This window comes from Macrobrachium nipponense, chromosome 9 (genome assembly GCF_015104395.2).
Source record: "Macrobrachium nipponense isolate FS-2020 chromosome 9, ASM1510439v2, whole genome shotgun sequence".
NCBI lineage: Eukaryota > Metazoa > Arthropoda > Malacostraca > Decapoda > Palaemonidae > Macrobrachium > Macrobrachium nipponense.
The window spans coordinates 69,844,030-69,868,035 of NC_061110.1; the positions used below are offsets into that span (position 1 = coordinate 69,844,030).

General features: G+C 43.1%; 2 protein-coding genes across 2 annotated transcripts; both read left to right on the forward strand.

The window, feature by feature from the left end:
* Positions 1 to 12,805: 12,805 nt before the first annotated feature.
* Positions 12,806 to 20,019, forward strand: LOC135218095 (uncharacterized). Its single transcript, XM_064254241.1, has 4 exons — positions 12,806 to 13,299; positions 13,389 to 13,843; positions 18,441 to 19,314; positions 19,503 to 20,019. The coding sequence occupies exons 1-4, from the start codon at positions 12,806 to 12,808 to the stop codon at positions 20,017 to 20,019; spliced, it is 2,340 nt and encodes a 779-aa protein (XP_064110311.1).
* Positions 20,020 to 20,049: 30 nt separating this feature from the next.
* Positions 20,050 to 23,790, forward strand: LOC135218096 (uncharacterized). Its single transcript, XM_064254243.1, has 5 exons — positions 20,050 to 20,210; positions 20,371 to 21,292; positions 21,378 to 22,439; positions 22,564 to 23,410; positions 23,495 to 23,790. The coding sequence occupies exons 1-5, from the start codon at positions 20,050 to 20,052 to the stop codon at positions 23,788 to 23,790; spliced, it is 3,288 nt and encodes a 1,095-aa protein (XP_064110313.1).
* The last annotated feature ends 216 nt before the right edge of the window (positions 23,791 to 24,006 follow it).

The following is a 24,006-nucleotide window of genomic DNA, read 5'->3' on the forward strand; positions in this document are numbered from 1 at the left end:
ATCACGTTGCGCTAAATACAAATCAGACCATAAACATTGGATTTAAACTAGAAAATGAATAATTACCTATTCAGGCTATAGTAAGTATAAAGTTGCAAGTCGTAAGACAAATGCAGTTTTGCAACCACGGGGACAATTCCAAATCCTGTTAACCACTCTTGACTGCTATGGGTTTCAGAGCCGATGGAACTAGGTGAATGAGTTTCTGTCTGGTGGATGGGCGGGGCAACATTTCGTAAAATGGTGTTTACTTTGCTTACGTAATGAATGTTTTTTGACTCTTGGCTGTAATCATTGGCCATGGTGTCGGCTAGATAATTTTTACTCTATTAAAATTAAAACTATCGGGTTTAGGTTATTGGTAATGTTGACAAAATTTGTGTGGGGTTGTAAAATATACATGTCAACTTTCAGCTACATCCGATGCTTTGATAAGGTGCAAAATGCAAAAAACCGTGTTACAGAGGCCCTGAATCCCATATTAGTTGATCATGGAGGTCTTATAGAGTGACAAACACTGTGAATTACGTACTGCCTTTGTATATATTTTCAAAAATATGAATAGCATACACAAAATATCCTTACAGATTTTATGCTTAAAAGCATGAAAACTTATACCAATTGTAGTATACTGGTATGTACTTCAGAAATTAAACAAATTTTCTAAAGGGATATCATCTTTGAAAAGTGCAGTGACTTTGTGAATGGGTATCGCATCTTGTAAAAGTACGTATATGCAATAACTGGTAGATGCTGTAAATTACCTTTGTATCACATTTATGCATGTACAAAAATAAAAATAATAAATTTTTAATAAAGATTTTATACAGAAAAGCTTTAAAACTTAAAAATTTACATAATAAATTAAACATAAATACTTGTTCAGGGTTTTGCAGTGTTTCTGGAGGATTCGCAAATGTTCGCGCTATTGTGAAGAATTGGCCATATGATAATTAGTTAGGTTCCGATGAAAAGTTCGCGCTATTGTGAAGAATTGGCCATATGATAATTAGTTAGGTTCCGATGAAAAGTTCGCGCTATTGAGAATTCGCACAAATCGAATCGCGTAAGTTCGGGGTATTACTGTATTGTAAGATATATAGGGCAACATTATGAAGTGAGAACAAGTCAGTGCACATATTAAATACTATGATAAGCGGAACGGAAATAAAAGCTTGAAATAATATAACATGATTATAAAACAAATGAGGAAAAGGAATATATGTAACTTAATGCATGAATCCCCCCAAATTCTCTACTCGGTCCTCTTGCAATGTAAACCTAATAATGCAACATGATTGGTTAAATACATGTACACCCCATAATCCCCATTATTTCTCACACTTTGGAGTCGGTGCCTGAAACAAAAGCTCCCTTATAACATGACACATGCGCAGCAGGATTCAGCGTCGTAATAGTAGTAGTAATAGGTGGATTTGTCCTATGTAATGACTCCATTATCGGTTTGCTTATTGCTTATTTCAGCTTGTATTTCGTATGTCAAATGTAATAAATAAGAGTAAATAACACAATAACATAGCAAAACCTTCCCCCAAGTGTTTAACCCCACCCATACCCCGCTTTCCCATTGGTCCCCCTTACCGTATGGTAGAGTTCAAAGGTAGATTCTAGGTTAATTACAGCCAGCCAAAAAAATATTACTTTAAATTCTTGCTCAGGAGGTAAAATTCTATAGAAAAACGCCAACTGCCATAGTCTAACCTGCCGCAGAATACCAGCTAGATCTCTCCCAAGGGATTTACCCCACCCAAAACCCCGCATTCCCATCGGGCCCCCCTTACCGTAGGATAGTTATTCAGGAAGTAAAATTCTATAGAAAAACGTCAACTTCCATAGTCTAGCCCACAGTGGAATATTGGCTTAGATCTACCTTGTTATTTAGTCATATTTCTACCTAACAATCACGCGTCACTTTACCAACTCGTACCTTTTGTGCCCTTCTCCCCCCCCATCTTCCACCTGTCGAACACGTCTCCCTCTTGGTTATGTATTCCACAATGTCTACCAGAACTCAAACATGGCAACTATGTTTACGTTTCTTTGCCCTGACCCAAAACTTCGAATATTGTTCAGTTGAACTAAACTATGGCAGTTAACGTTTTCCTATGTTATTTTACTCGCTTGTTAGGGTAATATTTTGCCGGCGATTGTAGCTAACCTGTTATTTACCTTTAAACTGTGTATGTCGGTACATCGCACCCGTTGGTACCGCCATGTCTACTCTTCAAAGGTAAAGTACAGTTTAGTTACAGTCGGCCGAATAAATATTACTGTAAATTCTTGTTAAGCAAGTAAAATAACATATAAAAATGTCAATTGCCATAGTCTAGTTCACCGGGATTGCCAGCTCCCAAAAATCATGTATTCCCATCGGGTCCCCCTTACTGTAGGATAGTTGTTCAGGAGGTAAAATTCTATAGAAAAATGTCAACTGCCATAGTCTAGCCTGCCACGGAATACCGGCTTACATCTGCCTTTACCGCTAATTTCTACCCAACAATCCTGCGTCACTTTACCAACTCTTACCTTCTGTGCCCTTCTCCCCCCATCTTCCCCCTGTCGAACATAAGTCTCCCTTTTGGTTATGTATCCCACAACTTCTGCCAGAACTCAAACATGGCGACTAAGTTTACGTTTCTCCGCCCTGACCCAAAACTTCGAATATTGTTCTGTCAAACTAAACTATGGCAGTTAATGTTTTCCTATGTTATTTTACTTGCTTTACAAGAAGTTAAAGTAATATTTTGCCGGTCGACTGTAGCTAACCTGTTATTTACCTTTGAACTGTGTGTCGGTACATCACACCCGTTGGTACCGTTGTAAGGACAACGCTTTATCTCCAAATTTATTGTACATATTCCTACAGTCGCGTTGTTCTTACATCCATTTGAAAGAACGTTCAGCAGGCTTTCCTCCAATGTATAAATCATGCAATGTCATACTCTGCATGCTTTTATATTTAAGAATATATGTCTTCAAAGAAACACAAGTCGGCTGTTGCCGACCCATTTTTTCTTGGAGACTACATTTCCGCCTGCATGTTGTATATATGAATTTTCCTTACCTGTAATAAAGATTACGGGCTGCTCGGTGAGCAAGAGCCCGTGCTGACACAAGGTCAGCTTAATCAAAAACACCAATGTAATAAAGTTAGTACGCTTGTACCTGCTTCTTTGTTCACATCCTCACACCGTCATGTAGTCTTGAAAGGTAAAGTACAGTTTAGTTACAGTCGGCCAAATACATATTACTGTAAATTCTTCTTAAGCAAGTAAAATAATATCGAAAAACGTCAATTGCCATAGTCTAGTTCACCGCGGAACGCCAGCTTAGAATTACCCGAACGAAAGACCCTTCCTGTCTAGACAGGCTCCTCATCACACAGTTTTGATAGGCTAGAATAGGTTTAGGTCTGGTAGCAGTTAGGTTGGCTTTTGTTAAAAAAAAAAAAGGGGGGGGGGGGGGTGGGCCTGGGGTTGACAGTATAGATATTTGCAGTCCTGTGGCTACTCATCCAGGAATTATAGAACTAATGGCTTTTTCAGCAAACTGCCCCATCTTTCGATTCCTCAATTACAGCATGGCTTTAAGAGGGTTGCAATTCCCAAGTGAGTAGGCCGAAGGTAGAATATGAATAATTCAATGGCAGGCTTATGGCCTTACAATTTATAGCAAAGATTTTGATATAGCTAAGCAATTTACTCTTTTAATATCGTTAACGCCTAAAAATTTACAAGTTGCCGAAAATAAAATGGTACAATAATAATAATAATCGTCCGTTTGTTTACAAATCGAATATCATATTCGAGAGCCGTGCAATGGATCATACAAATTACTTACAAAAGTGTTCTACTTCGTTTTTTTACATTATTCATTAAATTAGATTCTTATAAATGCATTATTTTTTAAGCAACATAAGTATTTCATAAACTGATCGGAAAAACTCTTGGCATGCATATAAAATGGTCTTTTAATAATAAAAATATTCATTACTAGGGATAATTATCGAACACACAGCAGGCATGAATGATAAGATAATGACGTCATTCCCTCAAGCGAATTCTGAACGCTGATTGGTCCTATTTTCTCCCATAAGCAGAGTCTTTACACATCACCAATATGCAATGCAACCGGGTATGCACCCTCTTACCTTACAGACTGGAAATGGCTTGTTTTTTCCTCTTTGGAAGATCCTATATAATGACGAAAAACGAAACCAAATTCAGATAAGGATCTAAGTAACGGAATCACATAAACACTCTCTTCTAGGCGCATTAGCAGGCCGACGACAGAGACAAGACTGAATGAAAAACTAGTCTCTCAAACCACCAGAAAGGGATGGGTGAATCGACGGTTAAAACTAAACAATCATATTATTTTTTGTTTATTTTTTACTTTGTCGCCCTCCCGCCTAACGCGGGAATACAGCTATCACAATAAAAAGTAAGATTCATTTCAAAAATGAAATTAAAAAAATGATAAATAAATAAAATAAATAAATAAAACCACCTTCTCCTTGGATTATGCACAAAGTACGAACTTGTAAACACTAAATATCTATCTAAAAGCCAAACATATATCCCAGAACATCATAAACATGAATAGGACATACAAAGAGTAAAGGTTCACACTAAGTAATATAAATAGGTCCAACTCTTCATTAGGCATAGATCTCGGAGCCATATTACCCGAAATATTAAAGATATATAGGTAGTAGCTACTGCTACAGCAATTTGTAATTTTTAGCGAGTATAGAAGGGCTACAGAAAATTTTCATAATAATAATTTAGAAAGTACCCTTGCATAACAAATTAAATTTTCAGTTAACAAATATATGGAATAATGCAGATATTTGATTCCTCCCGCCCATGTCAATAAAGCAGCCAAAGCCGTAACCGCTATGACAAGATCACCCATAGATATGTCCTATTATTGATTATGTAATATTTCAAAAGCTATAACAATAAATAAATGCAGCTTATTGTATGGAATACAAACGTAGTAACAAACTGAAATAGATCAAGCCTGGTGTTGGAATATGGAACATTCATATATATATATATATATATATATATATATATATACTATATATATATATATATATAAACTCTCACAAGTAATTTTGACTCGTCGTAGAATTGGCTACCTTGTTTGATCCATGAATATATAAAGAATAGCCCACAAGGTCCAATCCCTTTATTTATAGAATGTAGAGAAACAGTGAGAGGTAAACACTTTTAATGCGTCTAAAATATCATCGAGATTGGTTATCGTTTTGGAATCAAAGAAATTTTGTCAGAATCTCCATTTTTCAGTAAATCATTATACAATTCTTAAAATATCTAGGCTTCATTATTCATGAAGACAAGTCCTTCGGGCCATCCAGTGGAGTACTTAAACTTCTAAACAATAATAATACAAAATATCATCATTACTAATCATTCACCCATTGGTGATCAAGCCCATAGATATAAAAGCCTAGATGCCGCATTGGCCGGCCGGACATACGTCATCAAGTCCGCCATCTTGGCGCGGTAATTCAAACAATGCAGCAGGCTGCAGTATATGACGTTTTTTCGCCACTATTCGCTTAATATTGCACGGATTTTCTTGTCTGATGGTTCGTTGCAAAGCTTACATAATTCCCTACAAGGATCTAATAAAATAAAGTTGTTCCTTATTGTTTGAAAGTTAACTTGCAATGACTTTGTTTTAGCAGGTAGGGGGAAGGGGGGCTAGTTGTACACAAATGTTAATATTTACCCATAACTATTGCTGTAAACAATAATTTGAAATGCTGTGATAAGACAGATTACTAAAGTAGGCCTAAAGCTATGGATCTGTGCAACTTAAGTAAAATCTTTCTCACGAAGTGCTCTGTTAAAAAATCCCCCAATATAATTTTTGGCACAGGCCTACAAGTTTAAGTCATAAAACTGTAGGGTTGAGCCTAAAATAAACCACAGTAGGCCCTAGAATAACTAGGATTTCTGTGTTATCTAGCCTTTGCATCTCTGCCTGCTCCTTTGAGCCTGGGTGGGGTGGGGGTTCTTCCAATTTTTTGAACGGGATGCTCCTCAGTGAATTCTGACCTCTAGACCTGGCTTTGGAAAATTTAGGGGGTATCAAGAGACCTTGTCTAGTGACAAAAGTGACCTATCTCTAGACCTAATTTTATATGGTGAAATAATTATATAGAACTTAAATTTTTCACAAAACTACCTTTAATTTGCTCAGAATAGGATATATCATTATGGCAAGCATTAACAGTTCAATATAGCTCATCTCTAGACCTGTGTTGTCAAGGACCCAAATTATTATACCTTATTTGGGATAAGGGCCTGGGCCATCTCTATATTTCTACCCTTCCAGAAGGGGACCCATCTATAGACCAAAATTGCCAAAATGAGCCAATCCTGACAAGCAACCCTGTATACCCGGTCATAGTAACCCTCCCCCCACCCCCCCCTCCACCGAGCCTTTCAGCCTAGGCCACAATCATAAGGCCAGTCTAATTTTTTTTCAGCTAACTGTTCATTGGTTTGGTCACACATGTATAAATTTAAAGCTATGGGTGACCTTATGGGTCATTAAGCCTATACTTTGAAGTAACAACTCTCAAAATGTATTGCACAATGATTTATTTTCATGATATTTGTTCTTACATTGAATGTATATATAACATTTATTGTACATCTGTGCATTTATTTATAAATATTCCCAGCAGTTTAAACAAGTTTTTTTTTTCATTGCTGTTTCCAACAGTTTAATGATACTACATTGTAATGATAATCTATATGCATTGATATGGAATTAGCAGGCTATATCAAAACATCAACAAAAACTCATTATGTGCCTTGCTTGGCCATTGAGTTCTTATTACAAGGACCAGATTAACACTTTAATATTACATAGCTATAATGCAATGAAAGAAATCTAGAAACATCAAATTAGTGTCCAACATACACGATTTACCCTATTGGCCTAATGGCCCTTAAACAATATTGTTTTAATCATTTTTTTCGTAGGCTGTCTTATCACAGCATTTCAAATTATTGTTTACAGCAATAGTTATGGGTAAATATTAACATTTGTGTACAACTAGCCCCCCTCCCCTACCTGCTAAAAACAAAGTCATTGTAAGTTAACTTTCAAACAATAAGGAACAACTTTATTTTATTAGATCCTTGTAGGGAATTATGTAAGCTTTGTAACGAGCCCTCAGACAAGAAAATCCGTGCAATATTAAGCGAATAGTGGCGAAAAAAGGTCATATACTGCAGCCTGCTGCACTGTTTGAATTACCGCGCCAAGATGGCGGGCCTGATGACGTGCGCCAGCCTATTCAGCTAGCGGCCGATGCGGCATCTAGGCTTTTATATCTGTGATCAAGCCCGTTTGTTTAGGTCTTCCTTGTGACGGATATTGTCCCTCGACTCTCCTTATGGGGACCGTCCTCATGCTCACTATAGACAAGTTCGCTGATCAATAAGTAACTGGCGGCAGTATGGCACCTCTCACTTGCATTACCTCTGATATTTCGAGAGGAACAGGTCTGGTCCTAGGGTCTTGGCCTCTAATTCTTTAATATTGTTTTGGATACAGTCTTTTGCTGATTCATTGGTGTTTTGAGACCAGCACTGTCCTCTGGATGTAATCATGCTCATAATGCCATTTCATATACTACGGTGGTCAGGATACTGTCCATTTCCTGCGCTTGTACGTTGTAGTATGTGTTCATGAACAGTCAATGTCCCTGCATCACCAGAGCTTTTTGATGGATTTAATTATCACAATGTTTTGTCTCAAGACGAGTCGTTGTGCATGACACTGTTCAACTTACTGATTGAAGAGAGGGAAGGAATAAAGGATTACCAAAAGAGAGAGAATTGGTGGTAGGGGCAAATTATACCAGCCATGCTTTTATTCAAAATGAGTGTTATTTTTATATTTTTACATTAAAATTATTAAAGGATGGTGAGGAATATATATATATATATATATATATATATATATCATATATATATATATATATATATATATATATATATATATATATATATAATATACCCCGTGTTTTTTCAAAATGTACTGTTTTCTGGGAGAATCACTTGTTTACTGCATGTATCCTTCAAGGTGTGGCTACCCTCAGGCGGCTCCTCCTTTCTGTAGAGTGAAAATCGCCCTTATTGCTTGCTAATCTTGTAGTGTCAGTTTGTATATTAAGCTTTCTTTCGACTATGTTGTTCTCTGTAAAATCAGTTTGCCTCAGTAAAGGGTCCGACACGGACCGAAAGTACTTGGCCATCTCGCTTTTTCATTTTTCCTTCGTGGCAAAAAACCTTTATTTATATATATATATATATATATATATATATATATATATATATATATATATAATATATATATATATATATATATATACATGTAGTCTACAGATGTCATAAACAGACACTGCCCATACATATACCTATATATAGTAAAGGCCATACTCTTCGACCATGATCCCTTGTGACCTGGTGAAGCTGTCCTTGAGTAATTCCTATCCATAAAACACCTACAATGGTGGCTCAGGTCAGGAAAGGTTTCCTTACTTCCAAGGAGAGACCACTACTATCTTATCCAGGGTATTCCCAAGTGCTAGCAGTCAATCAGTAAGTTGATCAGCACCATACACAGACTCGTCCGAGACAAAACATTGTGAAAATTAAATCATCAAAAAGCACCGGTGATGTAGGACATTGACAAAATAAATAATATATATACTATATATATATATATATATATATATATATATATAGTATATATAATACATACATAACATATCTATATATATATATATATATATATATATTATATAAATATATATATATATATATATATATATATATGTGTGTGTGTGTGTGTGTGTGTGTGTGTGTGCAAATAAAGTGTATAAGAAAGATGCGATTGCTATTTTGTTAATTTAATTGTTAACTTGTACTATAAGTGCGTGTGATTATTTTTGTGAGTTTGAATGTGATATCACGGGGTCCATTACTAGTCTGACTCATGGGTAAAAAAGAAATACAGAATAATGTGGAGGATGCGAAATACTGGAAGTAAATTTACAACAAATAGAAAGATGCTCTAAATTTTACCTTCGCTAAACATTAGGACTCAATCTTCCGTTAAGAAACAGCAAAATTTGTAATCGGTAAACAAACAAACAAAAACAAAGTTTAATGTTTTTACAAAATCATTATCAAGTTATATGAGGATCCGTAGAACTCGACATTCCCCAACTTTTGTCCGGAAACTTCTACAATAAATATTTGTTTCTGGAAATCTCTCCAGGTAAGGCCACTTCCACACAGGAGCATGTTGGGTAATTCCCTCGGGGTTTTTCGAAGAAAAGCTCAAAACTTTCCAGGATAGAAATATTTATTCCATGCCATTAGGAGGGGAGGTAGTTTTTGATGTTTCTAGTTCCTTTGTTGATAAATGAAAAAAAATAACAAATAGAGATTTAGAAGAAACTCAATTCATCACGGTTTCGTGTATCTCGATCATCGTAATTGAAATTTGAAAAAAAGTAAAAGCAATCTTTGATTTTTTAGAAAAGCTTGCAAAACGTTTTCTGAAAATTTTTTCATAGTATATTGCCTTTTATAAAATAATTATATTTTCAGTGTACTGAGAGGCAAGTTAGATATATCCTAACTTTTTTTGACGAAAGTTACGAGTGCCTTCCTTCATATCAAAAGATTTTTGCTTGCTGGGTAAGTGCCCTTCATTAACTGTTTTTGCGATGTGGTGTATGTATTATATTCATGGAAGCATCGGTTTTCATCTTCCCGGTCATCGATTTCTGCCACATTTTATACACCCTCTAAAACAAAAGCCTAAATTACTTATACCTATAAAAGGTCATATAGCAAAATTTGGATGCGGAAAGGTGTTACTTGTAGCTATTTGACCTAAAATATGGTTCAGTGACCTGATTACAGAAAATAGAACTATTTCATATTATCCATAGTTTCCTGACATGAAAAAGTAAACAGAAATGTCTCTAGTTAACAATAATGAACTCATCTGATATAAGATGATGGATAACTTTCCTTTCTACTCCCAACTGTTTGCGGTCCCGTCTGCTGAAAGTAGTTGAAATTTTCTTGGTTTTTTTAATGTCTGTCGGCAAAAACGTCTGTCAGCAAAGTGCACAATTGAGGAACGTCCGAGAACCACAACTCCAGAGTCCAGGTAATTTTTCCAACAGTTGTAATCTACTTATGTAATGAACAACAATTTACTTTGGGACTAAAATGGGCCGTTCTCGTAGTTACTTGCAGATCCTTGTGTTAAGAAAGGTATTAATTCAGCCTGGATCAGTACTAATGTACTGAGAGGTGTGAACGAGTTATTATCTAGAAGCGGACAATCAAAATTAGCTTAATGAAAGTTATATCAACTCTGTGTACTGGTAACTATCACGTTCTAAAAATGGCTATTTTCTTATTCTTGTTGACCTCATTTTAATAGGGGAATCAGTTTTGATGCTGATGATGTTGTTTTCAGATATAAAAAGATAACCAATGCACTACAATGTTATATGATTTTCCTATTTTCTGTGAATCTGTGGTACGAAATAATTATTACTCCTAACTGGAGTTGAACATTTAACACACCTACTGTAAGTTTTTCTAATTTTTTGTTAGAGGTTTAATTTTGCTCTTTCCTACACCTTAACTTCCAGTACCTTGTTTATTTTATTTTTTTTATTTTTATTTTTTTTTTTAATCTTTTCTTTGTTATTTTAAAACCTTAATTGTAATCTTCAGCCGTCGAATATATCTCAGATGTACCAATTTTATGATAATTTGGTTAGGGAATTAGCTTTCAGGATGTTATGATATTACAAATGATTTGTATTTTTAAACGAAGAATCTAAGTTGATATATCTATAGTTGAAGGTTATACAGTATATCATATGTTGTAAATTGCACATACATCCAACACCTATTTCTGGTAATATATTTTGCAAAGATTTCGAAATTTCAAATATGTAAACATTTTTGAAATGAAACCAAATGATCTGTGAAGAAACATTGTCATCAGAATAGCCTTTAAAGAAATAGTTTTCTTTTATTGATTAATTATGGACGCCCCATCACCCAGCCACAGCGCCCCCCCCCCCCCTTTTTTTAAGGAAACTTGAAAAGTAAATATGTAGATCTCACACATTTTTGAAATTTGTTGTACTGCCGAACTGAAAAATGCTTTAAAATATTTATGAGCCTGAAAAAAAGTTTCATCTGCTTTTAAAATCTTCGCAGATAAAGTAAGTTTCATGTATTATTTTCAATCTGGGCGAAGTTAACTATTAAAGTTATACATTTAAGAGTAGTAACAAATCAAGTACTATGCATATGTAAGATTATTGTGTGCTAACAAATACTTGTCCATCGTCTAACCACATACACACACACACAGACTGACGCACACACACACACATACACACACACACACACACACACACACACACATATATATATATATATATATATATATATGATAAGCAGTCGCCTTTTACTACTCGGCTATCAACAAAGATATATAAGCTGTCTAATTCAGATTCCGTACCTACATTAGATATCAACCCATCTCCACGAAAATAGGTTATTGGTAAGTTTATAATGTAACACTTGGCTAATCATGAAATTTTGTTTTTTACAAATATTAAATCACAAATGTCGCGTAATCTCGAATTAGCTATGCCATGGCAGTAACTTACACTCATGGGGATTTATAATATTACTAGGGCATTGTGCCCCGGCAATGATTCTAACTTGATTTTGTGTAGAATCGTGACTACAGTTAACAATGATAAAACATTTCCGCATTTTCCTTTGATTTACAGGTTTTAAATCCATTTCGTTGTTAACGATGATAGGAATATTTTGGATTCTGAAAAATAAGGCATTTTCATTTAATTCTTTATCTCAATCAGGTGTTTCACTAAAACATTGCAACTTGACGACTGCTGACAGGTTTAAAAAAACAATAGCTTTTTTACCAACATGTGGGTGGAAACAATTTTTGATTGGCTGAAAGGCCGAGCCAGTGAACTGTGAGACAGGATATATGCTTTGCTCTCTCTCTCTCTCTCTCTCTCTCTCTCTCTCTCTCTCTCTCATTAACCCTTTCCAGGGATAGGAGTGAGAATCAAACGATAGGAAATTTGTTTAATATTATAGCTTTTTCGTTCGTTATTTTCGTTAATTTATTTTGTTCATGGTGTTTTGTCCAAAGTCAGTGTTCAATTTGTTTTTACTGACTGATTTTCCCCAAGTAAGATCATACACACAGGCCTGTCCTGTGACAATATATATATATAATATATATAATATTATAATATTATATATATATATATAATATATAAGATATTATAATATATATATATCTTTTAATATATAATATTTATATATATACATATTCTATATCTATATATATATAATCTCTAAATATATATATATATATATCTTATTATATATTTATATATAGATATATATATATATATAGATATTATAAAATATATATGATATATAATATATATATATATACCATATATATATATATATATAATATATTATATAATATTATATATATATATATATATTATTCATATATATATTATAATTATATAGATATATATATATTATATAGAATATATATATATTATGATATAATAATATATATATTAGAATATATAATATATATATCATATATAATATACACTGTAACAATGCAGGCCCAGAGAACTGGTTCTACTCTAAAAGTACATTTTCGAAACAACAAATCAGCCTCCTCTTCGTCCCCACCCCTGCAGGGGAACCCACCCTGCCTCCCTGCCGTCCCTACCCCTGGCAGTGGCCTCCCAAACCCACCCTCCCCCACAATCCCCAACCCTGGCGGGGGAGACAACCCAACCTCTTTGCTGTCCCCAAACCCTGGCGGTGGCACCCAGCCCGCCTCCCGGCTGTTCCCCACACCTGGCAGGGGCACCCAGCCAGCCTCCCAGCCATCCCCACCCCTAGCAGCAGTGCCCAACTTCCTCTCCCCACAGTCCCCAAACCCTGGCGGTGGCGCCCAACCCGCCTCCCAGATTTCCTCAACCTCTGGTAGAGTTGCCAACCCACCTCCCGGCATCCCCAACCCCTCGCGGCGATGCCAACCCACCTCTCCATCATCTCCTACCCCTGCCAGCAGCGCCCAAGCTGTCTCCCCGCCATCCCCAATGCATGGCGGCGGTGCAAAACCTGCCTCCCTACTGCCTCCAACAACTGGTGGCGGTGCCTAACCCGCCTTCCAGCCATCCCCAACCCCAGGTGGTGGCGGCCAACACGCCTCCCAGCCATCCTCATCCCTGGCAGTGGCGTCCAGCCTGCCTCCCCACTGTCCCTACCCCCGGCTGCGGTGCCCAACCCTCCTCCCGGCTATCCCCACCTCTCACAGCAGTGCCTAACCCGCCTCCCTGCCATCCCCAGCACTGGCGGGGGCACACAACCCACCTCCCTGCCATACCCGCCTGTGGCAGTGGCCCCGAACCCGCCTCTCCACCGTCCCCACCCCTGGCAGCAACACCCAATTCGCCTTCCCACCGTCCCCACCCATGGCGGCGGTGCCCAACCCACTCCCCGCCATCCCCAAACCCAAGCGGCGGCTCCCAAACAGCCTCCTCGCCGTTCCCAACCCCTGGCGGTGGCGCCCAACCCACCACCCCACTGTCCCCAACCCAACTCTTGTAGTAGCCATCTTGCTTGGTGGGACGTTCCCGCGTGCAGTTTGATTAATCAACAGATATCACAAGTTTAACTTACGTCTAGAATTTGAGAAGTATCTTGAAGTGTTCGTGAACTATCGGTGATAAGATTAGTGTGAAAATAGTAGGATAAAACGTCTACTAAGTTAGTTTATCAAGTGAAATACTGTAAATCAGAACAAGATGGCAGTAAGTTCCAACTGTGGAAAAAAATGGCGAAATTTAGCTTGCTTGGCAGATTCGCAATACGATGAGGTAGCAGGAAGGGAACTGGCATTTCTCATCTATGAGATCAGCAACAGTCCTAACCAAAAAGATACAAAAGCATTCATAGATATATTAGAAGGATATAATCCTTCAAACTGGAACAAATCAACGGAAAACATCTTGAAAATAATTGAAGAAGTTCCAAATAAAATCCAAGTGGTCAAGAGACTCATAAAGAAAATATACATAAACCAACATATTCCGACAAAGAAAATGAATAAGGTGAACATTATGAATATCCTAATTGATGCATTAGGAAAAAGAATGCCAAAAGCATGCAAACTGTGTAAGGTGTGGTATAGCATAGTTAATCCAGAAAAACCTGATCAGAAAATGTTCTGCATGCAACATTCTGACCCATCCACAATGTGCTGAGGTCATGCAAGATATGAGAAAAGATACCAGAATATTTTGCTCAACATGTCTATCATGGATAGACAATGTTATTAAATCAAGATTGAATGTACAAATAGTTGAGGATGAAGAAGAAGAGGAAGAGGAAGAAGAAGAAGAGGAAAATGGAAGAGAAGTAAACAAAACTGAAATGACAGAAAAAAATAAGGAAAACAAAGAACAAGATAAAAGTATGGATGCAGAGATACTTATTGATACTACATATGAGGCAATAAAGCAGCATACTTATGAAGAAATAAATTACGATATGACAACACAAAAGAAAATCCCAGATCTACACAATGTCGGGAAAGAGGAAAAAATAGACAAAAAAGACAAAGTCTGCAACCTTTTGAAAAGAGGGAATTGCAGATTTGGAGAAAGATGTTACTACAAACATCCTAAGGTATGTCACAACTATGAAATATATGGTAAATGTGCATACCTAGATGGCTATGAGGATGATTGCAAAGATCTGCATCCAAAAATATGCAAAAACCTAAAAGAAGGAAAAGGATGTAAGTTCGACAAAAAATGTAAATATTTGCACCCTGTAGCCATGAATCATAATCAAATAAATAATCAATCAAGCAATAAAATCCAAAATAAGAAAGAAACAAATAAAGAGAGGAATAAAGAATATCGTGTAAAAGAAAAAACCAAGCCATCAACGCGATATGCAGTGATGTCAGCAAAAAATTTCAAAGCCTCAGCTCCAAGATACAACTCAAGAGATAATAGCTGTATTTATTATGCAAGAGGATATTGCAGATATGGAGAAAATTGCAGATTCAGACACAAAATGAATAATTATGATGAAGAAAGATAAAATATTATGGAAAAGTTGGATTTTTTAATGTCAGAATTTCTGGAAATGAAAAAAAAGAACAACATACCAGAACAGGAAAGAGACATAGGAAAATCCTTATTATTACCCATATTAAATGAAGGAGAAAACATGCAAACCATCATAGTGATGAATGCGCAGGGTTTAGTTACAAGTAACTCGAAAAGAAAAATAGAGTACTTAGAAGAACTAACCCAAATTGAAAAGAAAATAGATATAATAAATATAAGTGAAACCTGGTATTCCCAAGAGACTGGGGATGATGATCAAATAAAAGGGTTCCAAACTTATAGATCAGATAGAAAAAATAAGAATCAAGGGGGAACCGCAATATATGGGAAAGACAAAAACCAAGGAAAAATATATGAGAAATATAGTAACTCAGAGTGTGAATTAATAGCGGTAGAATTTGAATCTGAAAAATTAATGAACATAGTAATATATAGACCTCCTAATACTAAAGAGTTTGACTTAATAATAGAAAAATTGGATGATATATGTAGAAATCACAAGGACTGGACTATTCTCCTATCTGGAGACTTCAACTTTCCTTTCGTAGACTGGAAAGAACGAATAGGAGATTGTGGTTGTACTTATACATATAAAAAAGAGAGTAATAGTAGTGGAGAAGATAAGAGGCAATTCGAAAAGCTATTAGATATGCTACTAGAATACAACATTTTAACAAATAAATCACCTGCCAACAGAAAGGAAAATACTTTAGACCTAGTATTTGTGAACGAGATGAATTATGTTAAAGAAGTAATAGTTTATAATGTGAGTATTTCAGACCATAATGTCATAGAATTAACAGTCCATTCCAAAGCAAGTGAAAACAGAGGTAAGCAAGAAATGAAAAAGTAGGAAGGATATGGAAAATACAACTTCTACAGTAAAAATATAAAATGGTCAGAAATAAATGAAGAATTAAACAAAGATTGGGATAACATTTTCGTAAGTGATGACATAAGGGTAAATACGGAGATATTATATAAAATATTAGAGAAAATAGTGGATAAATATATAACGAAGAAGAAAAGTAAACATCAGTCATGCATACCAAGAGACAGAAAGATCTTGTTCCAGAAAATCAGAAAGTGAAAAAAAGGTCTTGCAAAAGAAAAAAAGGCATGGAAAGCTATAGAACTAAAAAGTAAGATAGAAAATGCAGAACAAAAGATTATACAATCAAAAGAAAATGAAAAATGGGACTTGGAAGAAGAAACCCTAATAAATATCAAGCAAAACCCCAAACTATTATACTCATACGTGAAAAAAGATGAATAAAAGAAGAATAGAAATAGGCCCTTCTAAGAATTGAAGGAGATTAACCGAATGAAAAAAAGGAAATTTGAACATATTGGCAGAAAACGATATAAGAGAGAATTCACCCCTAGAATAGATAATGAAGATAATGATATAGAAGTAAGGGACGAAAATAGTGAATATTTAGCTGACGTAGATATTAATGAAGCTGATATTGTGCAGGCTATTAATGAAATTAAAAATGGAGCTGCAGCAGGGCCTGATGGAGTTCCTGCTATTTTGTTAAAGAAAGTAGTTCATTCTATCGCAAAGCCACTTGCAATATTATTAAGACAAAGTGTAGATACAGGCACGATTAATGATGAGCACAAATTAGCATATATTACCCCTACTTTCAAAAGTGGATCAAGACTAGAGGCAAGTAATTATAGGCCTGTGAGTCTAACATCACATAGTATGAAAGTGTATGAAAGGGTAATGAAGAAAAATATTATGAAACATTTAATAAAAAATAATCTGTTTAATATAGGACAACATGGTTTTGTACCCGGAAAAAGTACACAAACCCAACTGTTAGTCCACTGTGAAAACATATACAAAAATATGAAAAGCAGAAATGAAACAGATGTGGTTTATCTAGACTTTGCAAAAGCTTTTGACAAGGTAGACCATAATATATTAGTGAAGAAAATTAGAAAACATAATATAGTGGATAAAGTAGGAAGATGTTAAAAGAATTTTTACACAACAGAAAAACAGATAGTTTATTGCAAACGATGAGAAATCGGATGAAGCTAAGGTAATTTCCAATGTGCCACAAGGTACGGTGTTAGCTGCATTACTGTTTGTTATTATGATTGCAGACATAGACAGTAATATTAAGGACTCGGTAGTGAGTAGTTTTGCCGATGACACAAGAATAAGTAGAGAAACTACTTGTGATGAAGATAGGAACGCGCTACAAAGAGACCTTAACAAAGTATATGATTGGGCAGAGGTAAATAGGATGGTATTTAACTCTGATAAATTTGAATCAATAAAATATGGAGACAGAGAAGGAAAGCTATATGCATATAGGGGACCTAATAATGAGACAATCACAAATAAGGAAGCAGTTAAAGACCTTGGTGTGATGATGAATAGGAACATGTTATGCAACGATCAAATAGCAATTCTATTGGCAAAATGTAAAGCAAAAATGGGAATGTTGTTACGGCACTTCAAAACAAGAAAAGCTGAACACATGATTATGCTTTATAAAACATATGTTCGTAGTCCACTTGAAAATGATATGGTACCCACACTATCAAAAGGATATTGCACAAATAGAGAGTGTACAAAGGTCCTTTACAGCTAGAATAGAAGTTAAGGACTTTGACTACTGGGAAAGACTACAATCCTTAAAATTATATAGTCTAGAAAGGACAAGAGAACGCTACATGATAATTCAGGCATGGAAACAGATAGAAGGAATAGCTGAAAACATCATGGAGCTAAAAATATCAGAAAGAGCAAGCAGAGGTAGACTAATAGTGCCCAAAACTATACCAGGGAAAATAAGGAAAGCACACAGGACATTAATCCACTACGCACCAGAATCGATAATGCAGCATCTATTCAATGTGTTGCCAGCTCATCTGAGGAATATAAGAGGAGTGAGTGTAGATGTGTTTAAGAATAAGCTCGACAGATATCTAAACTGCATCCCAGACCATCCAAGATTGGAAGATGCAAAATATACCGGAAGATGTACTAGCAACTCTCTGGTAGACATTAGAGGTGCCTCACACTGAGGGGGCAACCCGAACAAGATGTAAGGTCTGTAAGGTCTGTAAGGTCTGTAAGGTCTGGGGGTGGCGCCCAACCCGCCTCCCTGCCGTTCCCAAATCCAAGTGGCAGCATCTGACCCGCCTCCCCGCCATCCCCAACCCTTGGCAGCGCCGCCCAACCTGCCTCCCCGCCATCCCCAAATCCAGGTGGCGGCTCCAAACCCGCCGCCTCACCGTCCCAAACCACTGGCAGCAGTGCCCAACCCCCTTTCTGTTTGTCCCCAAACACTGGCAAAGGCACCCACCCAACCCGCCTCCCCGCCATCCCCAACCCCTGGCAGCGGCGCCCGACGCACCTCCCCACTGTCCCAAACCCCTGGCAGCAGTGCCCAACCCCCCTCGTCGCCGTCCCCAAACACTGGCAGTGGCATCCAATACAACTCCCTGCCCTCCCTACCCAAAACGGCGGTGCTTAACCTGCCTCCCCCAGTCCCCAAACACTGGTGGCGGCGTCCAACCTGTGTCCTCGCAGTCCTGACCCCTGGAGAGGAAACCCAACCCACCTCCCTGCCATCCCCATCCATGGCTGCTGTGCCAAAACTGCCTCCCCGCCGTACCCAGTGCCTGGCGGCGGCGCCCAAACCCGCCTCCCTGCGGTCCCCAACCACTGGTGGTGCTGCCCAACCCACCTCCCCGCTGTCCCCAACCCCAGGTAACAGCGCCAAACCTGCCCACCCTCTTCCCACCCATAGCGGTGGTGCCCAACCTGTCTCCCGGCTGTCTCCACCCCTGGCGGCAGTGCCTAACCCGCATCCCTGCCATCCCAAGCCCTGGCAGGGGGCACCCAACCCACCTCTCCCACCCCTGGCGACGGCGCCAAACCTGCCTCCCCGCCGTCCCCATCCCTGTCGGCTGTGCCCAACCCGCCTCCCTGCAGTCCCGAAACCCAGGTGGGGAAGCCCATGGTGTTTTGTCTAAAGGCATTGTTCAATTTGTTTTTGCTGACTGATTTTCCCCAAGTAAGATCATACACCCAGGCCTGCCCTGTGACAATATATATGTATGTATTTACACATATACTGTAACAAGGCAGGCTCAGAGAACTGGCTCTACTCTAAAAATACCTTTTTGAAACAAGAAAACCAACCTCCTCTCCATCCCCACCCCTGGCAGTGGCTCCCAACCTGCCTCCCCACCATCCCCAACCCTGGCGGGGGAGACCAACCAACCTCTTTGCTGTCCCCAACCCTGATGGCAGCGCTCAACCCACCTCGCCGCCATCCCCAGCCCTGGCAGGGGCGCCCAACCTGCCTCTCCACCATCCCCAAACCCAGGTGGTGGGGCCCCACCCGCCTCCCTGCTGTCCCCAACCCCTGGCAGTGGCGCCCAACCTGCCTTCCCACTGTCCACACCCCTGGTGGTGTCACCCAACTCGCCTCGCAGCCGTCCCCACTCCTGGCATCGGCTCCCAACCTGCCTCCCCGCAGTCCCGACCCCTGGCGGGGGAACCCAACCCGCCTCTCTGCAATCCCCACCCCTGGCCACTGTGCCAAAACCGCCTTCCCAAACCCTGGCAGCGGCGCCCAACATGCCTCCCCGCCATCCCCACCCCTGACGCCTACTCTCTGTCCCCTACGCTTGTTGGCGGCGTCTAACCCGTCCCCCGCCCATCCCCAACCTTGGCGATGGCGCCCAACACGCCTCTGGGGGTGGGGGGGCACCTAGCCTGCCTCCCCGACATCCCCACCCCTGGCGGCAAACCCACCCCTGGCGCCGAACCAACCTCCCTGCCGTCCCAAACCCCTGGCGGTGGCCCCAACTGCCTTCCCGCTGTCCCCAACCCCTGGCATTGGCACCCAACCCGCCTCGCCGCCGTCCCCATCCCTTGTGGCTGTGCCCAACCCACATCCCGGCCATCCCCAGCCCTGGTGGCACCTCCCAAACTGCCTTCCTGCTGTCCCCAAACCCTGACAGTGGTGCCCAACCTGCCTCCCCGCTGTCCCCAGCCCTGTCGGCGGTGCCCAGCCTGCCACCCCGCCATCCCCAAACCCTGGTGGCATTGCCAAACCAACCTCCCCGCCGTCCCCAACCTGCTTCCCGCCGTTCCCCATCCCGCCTGGTGGCGACGCCCAACCCACCTCCCCACCGTCCCCATTGCCTGGCGGCGGCGCCCAACCTTCCTCCCCGCTGTCCCTAAACCCAGGTGGTGGAGCCCAACCCACCTCCCCACCATCCCCAATATACCTCCCCACTTTCCCCAACCCCTGCCGTCCCCAAATACTGGCGGATACACCCAACCTGCCTCCCCAATGTCCCCACCTCTGGCGACAGCGCCCAACACGCCTCCCGGCCATCCCCACCCCTGGCGGTGGTGCCAATCCACCTTCCCGCCATCCACAAAACCCTGGTGGCAGCGCCCAACCTGCCTCCCCACTGTCCCCAAACCCTGTGGTGGAGCCCAACCCTCCTCCCTGCCTTCCCCACCCCCTGGTGGCAAAGCCCAACCTTGCCTCCCCGCTTGTCCCCAATACCTGGTGGTGGTGCCCAATCCGACTCTCCACTGTCCCCAACCCCTGGCAGCGGCGCCTAACCCTCCTCGCTTCTGTCCCCAACGCCTGGCGGCGGCGCCCAACCGTCTCCCTGCCGTCCCCAATCCCTGGTGTCGGCACCCAACCTGCCTCCCCACTCCTGTTGGCAGGGGCCAACCCCAGTCCCCAAACCCTGGCTGAAGAGCCAAACCCACCTGCCCGCCATCCCCAACGCCTGGCAGCGGTGCAAACCCGCATCCCTGCCATCCACAAACCCTCTCGGCAGCGCCGAACCCTCCTCCCTGCCATCCCCACCCCTGGCAGCAAAGCCCAACCTGCCTCCATCCCCGCCGTCCCAATCCCTGGCGTCGGCGCCCAACCTGCCTCCCCACTCCTGTTGGTAGGGCCCAACCCAAGTGCCCACCGTCCCCAAACCCTGGCTGAAGAGCCCAACCCACCTGCCCGCCATCCCCAATGTCTGGCAGGATTGCAAACCTGCCTCCCCGCTGTCCCCAACCACTGGCGGCGGCGCCCAACCCGCCTTCCAGCTGTCCCCAACCCCAGGTGGCGGCGCCCAACATGCCTCGCCGCCGTCCCCAACCCTGGTGGCGGTGTCCAACCTGCCTTCCCGCCATCCTCTACCCTGGCGGCAGCGTCCAGACTGCCTCCCCGCCGTCCCCAACCCTGGCAGCAGCGCCCAACCCGCCTCCTGGCCATCCCCACCCCTGGCAGCAGTGCCTAACCTGCCTCCCTGCCATACCCAGCCCTGGCGGGGGCACCCAACCCGCCTCCCAACCATACCCACCCCTGGTGGCGGTCCCCAACCCACCTCCCTGCCATCCCCATCCCTGGTGGCAACACCCAACCTGCCTCCCTGCCGTCCCCAACCCATGACAGCGGCGCCCAACCCGCCTCCCCGCTGTCCCCAAAACCAGGTGGCGGTGCCCAACCCGCCTTTCCGCCATCCACTACCCATGGCAGCAGCGCCCAACCCGCCTCCCCACGTCCCCATTGCCTGGCGGCGGTGCCCAACCTTCCTCCCCGCTGTCCCTAAACCCAGGTGTGGAGCCCAAACCCACCTCCCCACCATCCCCAAATACCTCCCCACTGTCCCCAACCCCTGCCGTCCCCAAATACTGGCGGATACACCAAACCTGCCCTCCCCCCAAATGTCCCACCTCTGGCGACAGCGCCCAACACGCCTCCCGGCCATCCCCACCCCTGGCGGTGGTGCCAATCCACCTTCCCGCCATCCACAAACCCTGGTGGCAGCGCCCAACCTGCCTCCCCACTGTCCCCAAACCCTGGTGGTGGAGCCCAACCCTCCTCCCTGCCTTCCCCACCCCTGGTGGCAAAGCCCAACCTGCCTCCCCGCTGTCCCCAATACCTGGTGGTGGTGCCCAATCCGACTCTCCACTGTCCCCAACCCCTGGCAGCGGCGCCTAACCCTCCTCGCTTCTGTCCCCAACGCCTGGCGGCGGCGCCCAACCCGTCTCCCTGCCGTCCCCAATCCCTGGTGTCGGCACCCAACCTGCCTCCCCACTCCTGTTGGCAGGGGCCAACCCCAGTCCCCAAACCCTGGCTGAAGAGCCAAACCCACCTGCCCGCCATCCCCAACGCCTGGCAGCGGTGCAAACCCGCATCCCTGCCATCCACAAACCCTCTCGGCAGCGCCGAACCCTCCTCCCTGCCATCCCCACCCCTGGCAGCAAAGCCCAACCTGCCTCCCCGCCGTCCCCAATCCCTGGCGTCGGCGCCCAACCTGCCTCCCCACTCCTGTTGGTAGGGCCCAACCCAAGTGCCCACCGTCCCCAAACCCTGGCTGAAGAGCCCAACCCACCTGCCCGCCATCCCCAATGTCTGGCATGGATTGCAAAACTGCCTCCCCGCTGTCCCCAACCACGGCGGCGGCGGCAACAACCCGCCTTCCAGCTGTCCCCAACCCCAGGTGGCGGCGCCCAACATGCCTCGCCGCCGTCCCCAACCCTGGTGGCGGTGTCCAACCTGCCTTCCCGCCATCCTCTACCCTGGCGGCAGCGTCCAGAACTGCCTCCCCGCCGTCCCCCCAACCCTGGCAGCAGCGCCCAACCCGCCTCCTGGCCATCCCCACCCCTGGCAGCAGTGCCTAACCTGCCTCCCTGCCATACCCAGCCCTGGCGGGGGCACCCAACCCGCCTCCCAACCATACCCACCCCTGGTGGCGGTCCCCAACCCACCTCCCTGCCATCCCCATCCCTGGTGGCAACACCCAACCTGCCTCCCTGCCGTCCCCAACCCATGACAGCGCGCCCAACCCGCCTCCCCGCGGTCCCCAAAAACCAGGGTGGCGGTGCCCAACCCGCCTTTCCGCCATCCACTACCCATGGCAGCAGCGCCCAACCCGCCTCCTCGTTGTCTCCAAAACCAGGTGGCAGCGCCAAACCCCCCTCCCCACTGTCCCCAAACACTGGCGGGGGCACCCAACACGCCTCCCCACCCTCCACACCCTTAACGGCGGTGCATAACCTGTCTCCCCGCTGTCCCCACCCCTGGTGACAGCACCCAACCTCCCTTCCCTCTGTCCCCAAACACTGGAAGTGCTGCCCAACCTGCCTCCCTGCAGTCCTGACACCTGGCGGGGGAACCCAACCCACCTCCCCACCCCTGGCTGCTTTGCCAAAACCACCTCCCCGCCGTCCTCAATGCCTGGCGGCGGCACTTAACCTGCTTCTCTGCGGTCCCCAACCACTTGCGGTGCTGCCAAACCCACCTCCCAACCATCCCCAACCCAAGGTGGCAGCGCCCAGCCTGCCTCCCTGCCATCCCAAACCCCTGGCAGCGGAGCCCAACCCCCCTCCCTGCTTTCCCCAAACACTGGAGGAGGCACCCAACACGCCTCCCCGCCCTCCCCACCCCTAACGGCAGTGCCTAACTTGCCTCCTATCTTTCCCCAAATACTGGCGATGCCGCCCTACCCTGCTTCCCACTGTCCCCAAATACTGGCGGCGCCGCCCAACCCGCCTCCCCGTAGTCCTGACCCCTGGTGGGGGAACCCAACCCGCCTTCACGCTGCCCCCACTCCTGGATGCTGTGCCAAAACCACCTCTCCACTGTCCCCAATACCTGGCGGTGGCG

Coding starts and splice junctions, on each gene's coding strand:
- LOC135218095 (XM_064254241.1), top strand. CDS start 12,806: ATGCAGGCCCAGAGAACTGGTTCTACTCTAAAAGTACATTTTCGAAAC. Junction 13,300..13,388: donor GTCTCCCCGCCATCCCCAAT/GCATGGCGGCGG, acceptor CCCCAACCCCAG/GTGGTGGCGGCCAACACGCC. Junction 19,315..19,502: donor CCTGCAGTCCCGAAACCCAG/GTGGGGAAGCCC, acceptor TTTTGAAACAAG/AAAACCAACCTCCTCTCCAT.
- LOC135218096 (XM_064254243.1), top strand. CDS start 20,050: ATGGCGCCCAACACGCCTCTGGGGGTGGGGGGGCACCTAGCCTGCCTC. Junction 20,211..20,370: donor CCCGCTGTCCCCAACCCCTG/GCATTGGCACCC, acceptor CGCTGTCCCCAG/CCCTGTCGGCGGTGCCCAGC. Junction 23,411..23,494: donor GCATAACCTGTCTCCCCGCT/GTCCCCACCCCT, acceptor GCCTCCCTGCAG/TCCTGACACCTGGCGGGGGA.